Genomic DNA, 4,582 nt, shown 5'->3' on the forward strand with positions numbered 1-4,582 from the left:
TTAACTGGTCAACAGCTGCTGTAATTTCGTGACTCGACACCATGTACTACAGTATGATGATTATGAACTACATTTATTATTAGTTATAATTTATATGTTAGTAAAGGATACGATTTAAAAATAAAAAAGAGAGTTATTTTGTAAAGCGAACAATTTTTTGAGTTGAGACGAAACAGCTCATTTAGTACTGCCTTAATCGTGTACAAAGGATTTTTATAGATACTCGTAGCAATTTATTATATTATGTACATATCAATTTATTCTAATTTATCTATTTATTATATTACTGTTATGTTTAAATCAAAATAAAGATGTGGATAGCAGTGAAATTCATAATAAATGCAATATATATTTAGTACGTGATAAGCTAGTAAATATAGTAAATTTCAGGTAGATTCTAGAGAATTCCATAGTCCTTCAGGCTCGCGACGAATTCAGTTTTAATTGACGCCTCTCATAATCAGGCGCTAACGAGGGAGCATGCCGAAATGCTGATCGGAATGTATGTCAATAATTTCTCGCTTACTGCAGGTACTTATATTCATACTGAGGTGTGCTAAGTGTAACTGAGGTGTGCTAAGTGTAACTGAGGTGTGCTAAGTGTAACTGAGGTGTGCTAAGTGTACTGAGGTGTGCTAAGTGTAGACTGAGGTGTGCTAAGTGTACTGAGGTGTGCTAAGTGTACTGAGGTGTGCTAAGTGTACTGAGGTGTGCTAAGTGTACTGAGGTGTGCTAAGTGTACTGAGGTGTGCTAAGTGTACTGAGGTGTGCTAAGTGTACTGAGGTGTGCTAAGTGTACTGAGGTGTGCTAAGTGTACTGAGGTGTGCTAAGTGTACTGAGGTGTGCTAAGTGTACTGAGGTGTGCTAAGTGTACTGAGGTGTGCTAAGTGTACTGAGGTGTGCTAAGTGTACTGAGGTGTGCTAAGTGTACTGAGGTGTGCTAAGTGTACTGAGGTGTGCTAAGTGTACTGAGGTGTGCTAAGTGTACTGAGGTGTGCTAAGTGTACTGAGGTGTGCTAAGTGTACTGAGGTGTGCTAAGTGTACTGAGGTGTGCTAAGTGTACTGACGTGGTGCTGAGTGCAATTCGCGGTGTCTTGAAGATTTTTGATACCAAGAGTCTTTCTTTTGGTTACTAACTTTTGATTTTGACGGGTTCAGTGTCTTGGCTCCTTGTGGAGTTGGGGCACTGGCAAGATCCTATCCTTTTATACAAAAAGCAAGGTTGTGCTTCTGACCACAGCTACCAGACCGCTGGTGCGGGGTAGCTCAGCTTTTTGTAACCAGGCAGGGGCCAATTGCTGCCCCCTGTCTGTGGATTTTGCCTTGTTTTTGCCCCATTTGGGGCTAATTATTCTGACTTGGTCACTTCTGGCCCAACATGGGTAGGAACGTGGCCAAAGCTTCGAGGGGAAGATCTCTGACCCCAAGGGGGAAGAGATCAACCGGGGGGGATAAAGAGGAGGTGATGAATGTGGAAGAGGGAGAGAAGACGGTTAGCCGATCGGAGTCTCTCTACTTTTCCGACGGAGATTCGGACGGGTCAGTCTGGCTCCCGGAAGTTGAGTTAGGCGGGAAGCGGGGTCAAGCCCCTAAGAGGAAAGCTTCGGAGGATGTCGAGGAGGCTGAAAGGGCCTCCAACAAGCTTTCCTCCGTCACGAGAGGCCGGGCTGCTCGTCGGGGCTCTTATGCTGGAACGGCCGAGGCTAGGGAAAGGCTCCGCGATCTTTCGGCGGACTATGCCCAGTTTGAGCGAGAGCTGGAGAGAGCTGGCACCAGCAGCTATTTGAAGGGCATGGAGCAGACCAGTAAGAGGTGCCTGGTGGATGAACACCTCGAGGTAGTGAGGGCGGCTGCCCAGAGAGTGTTGGCGGAGGCCGGGAAGTCCGGCAACTTGAAGGGAACGGCATGGCGGGCCATGAATGAGGCCTGCCATGATATTATTGTGGCGGCCGGAAAAATAGAGGCCCAATGCGAGGAGTCGGAGGCTGTCCGCATCCTAAGAGCGGACAACAAGAGGATGCGGGAGCAGCTTTCGCTCCTCCAGCAGGAAACCAAGGCCCTGCGCACGGCCTTTGCTGAGCGCGCATCCTCGGCGCCTACTGAGGCCCAACCAGCGGCAGGTGCCCCCTCCCTTGAGGACATCAAGGGTCTCCTTTCAGAATGGAGGGAGTCCTTTGAAAGGAACATGTTCCTCAAGCTGGGGGGCATGGTGAATGACCGCCTCAAGGAGGCGGAGAAAAGGGGCTTCTTGGCTCCTGAGCCGATTGTTCGGCCGCCTCTGGCGGCTGACAAGAAGAAGGAGGCCGAATTGCCGGCCCCAGGAACGGGGCGAAGCTACGCCGGTGCAGTTGCGGGGGCTACCCTCATGCCCCCAGCACGACCTGGGCCTGCACCCAAAGCCGCCCCGGCTAAAAAGCAGCCCAAACAAGGGACGGTACAGGCCCAGGCACCGGCCGAATTACCTGCCGTTGTACCTCCGCCTCAGGAAGGCGAACAGGGGTGGGCTGAAGTAGTCAGAAAAGGTAAAAAGAAGGGGAACAAACCCTCCCCTTCCGCCCAGCCTGAGCCTACCCCAGTGAAGGCCCCCAAGGCGAGCGCACAGCCGCCTAAAAAGGTTAAGTTCACCCCACCCAAGACTTCGGCGGTGGTGGTGACCCTCAAGCCGGAATCCAAACTGGATTACCGCACGGTGATATCGAGGGCCACCACTATTGACCTGTCGTCAATTGGGGTGGATCATGTGGCGGCTGTTCGTGGCACGGCAACGGGGGCCCGAATCATCGAAATACCCGGAGCTAATAGCGGGGCTGCGGCGGACAGCCTCGCAGAGAAGCTCCGGGAGATCATTGGTAGCGAGGCGGAGGTGACGAGGCCGATTAAAGCGGCACAAATTAGGGTCTCTGGCCTTAATGAGGGAATAACGCCGGAGGCCCTAATAGAGGCCACAGCGAGGGCGGGAAAATGTCTACCGGGACAGGTCAGGGTGGGAAATATCCGCATGGCGCCGGACATGACGGCGTCTGCGATAATCACCTGCCCTGTGGCGGCTGCTAACGCCCTCATAAACGAGGGGCGTCTCCTCGTCGGTTGGACGGCCGCCAAGGTCAGGGGGCTGGAGGCCTTGCCCATGCGGTGTTTCCGGTGCATGGGCATAGGCCACACTAGAGCCCTCTGTCCGTCCCCGGTGGACAGGTCGGAACTGTGCCATCGCTGTGGCAAAACAGGACACATTTCCTCAGAGTGCGGGGCCAGCGAACCCTGGTGCGCGGTGTGCTACGCGCACAAGATGGCCGCCAAACACATAATGGGCGGCCCCTCGTGCAATCCCCCGCGCACACGGGGCAAACTGGCCCCCTCAAACAAGGGAACCCCTGAGGGCACCACGATGGAGCACTAATGCCAGGCGGCCCTCTGCAACAGGCAGAGGTGCTGCAGGCCAATATTAACCACTGCGCCCGTGCACAGGACCTCCTAGTCCAGCACGTGGCGGAGTGGGCCATTGGTGCTGCCGTCGTGGTGGAACCGTATTGCGTCCCCCCCCTTCCTACTTGGATCGGAGACACGGACGGGCTGGTGGCAATTACCTCTCCCCGAACTGGGGATCGCCCACCCCTCTCGAGAATCGATAGTGGATCGGGATACGCGGCGGCAAAATGGGGGGAGTTTGCCATAGTTGCGGCATACTTCTCCCCCAATAGGCCGCTGCGTGCCTTCGAGGACTTTCTCGAGAGGGTGGGTGAGGTAATCGGGAGAGCGGCGCCAGCACCGGTGCTACTGATGGGAGACCTCAACGCCAAGCACTCGGCTTGGGGCTCTCCTGTCGACGATCCGAGGGGAGAGGCCCTGTACGATTGGGCTGTGGGTTTGGGGCTTGAAGTCCTAAACCGGGGCAACGTCGACACATGCGTGCGGCGGAACGGGGCGTCGATTGTCGACATATCCTTCGCGAGCCCCGTCATTGCCGCGCGTGTCGTGGACTGGCGTGTCCTGGAGGACGTGGAGACCCTCTCGGACCACAGGTACATCCGAATGGGGGTCTCCAACAGGCCCCAGCAGCCCGTGCAGGGCTTGAGGGGGCGGGACCGGGGGTTCCCGAGATGGTGTCTGGCTAGCCTCGACAGGGACCTGGCTGAGGAGGCGGCCATGACTGAAGCCTGGATAAGACCCACACCAAGCCGTTCCCTTGGTGTGGACGAGAGGGCAACAGGCCTTCGTGCGTCGCTCACGCGGATCTGCGACGCTTCGATGAGGAGGTCCGGGCCGCCGGCTGCAAGAGCGGCGGTTCACTGGTGGTCGGAAGAGATCGCTGCTCTCCGATCCGCCAGTAACCGAGCTCGACGCGAGTATACGCGTTGCAGACGGCGGCGTAATGTCGTTGACGGAGAGGAGGCGCGGCTGCACCTCGCTCTCCAGGAGGCCAAAAGGGCCCTGTCGGCTGCGATAGCCAAGGCCAAGGACGACGCCTTCAAGGAGTTCTTGGCCACGCTCGACAGGGACCCATGGGGGAGGCCATACAGGACTGTACGCAATAAACTGCGATACGCCCCCCCCACGGCCTCCATAGAACCGGGCCTCCTCAA

At 55.5% G+C, this 4,582-nt stretch overlaps 1 protein-coding gene across 1 annotated transcript; it reads left to right on the top strand.

Moving 5' to 3' along the window:
* Positions 1-1,380: 1,380 nt before the first annotated feature.
* LOC128674479 (uncharacterized) lies at positions 1,381-3,399 on the top strand. The gene has a single exon (XM_053753002.1). It carries the CDS (start codon positions 1,381-1,383, stop codon positions 3,397-3,399), a length of 2,019 nt encoding a protein of 672 aa, XP_053608977.1.
* The last annotated feature ends 1,183 nt before the right edge of the window (positions 3,400-4,582 follow it).

This window comes from Plodia interpunctella, chromosome 12, assembly GCF_027563975.2.
Source record: "Plodia interpunctella isolate USDA-ARS_2022_Savannah chromosome 12, ilPloInte3.2, whole genome shotgun sequence".
Lineage (NCBI taxonomy): Eukaryota > Metazoa > Arthropoda > Insecta > Lepidoptera > Pyralidae > Plodia > Plodia interpunctella.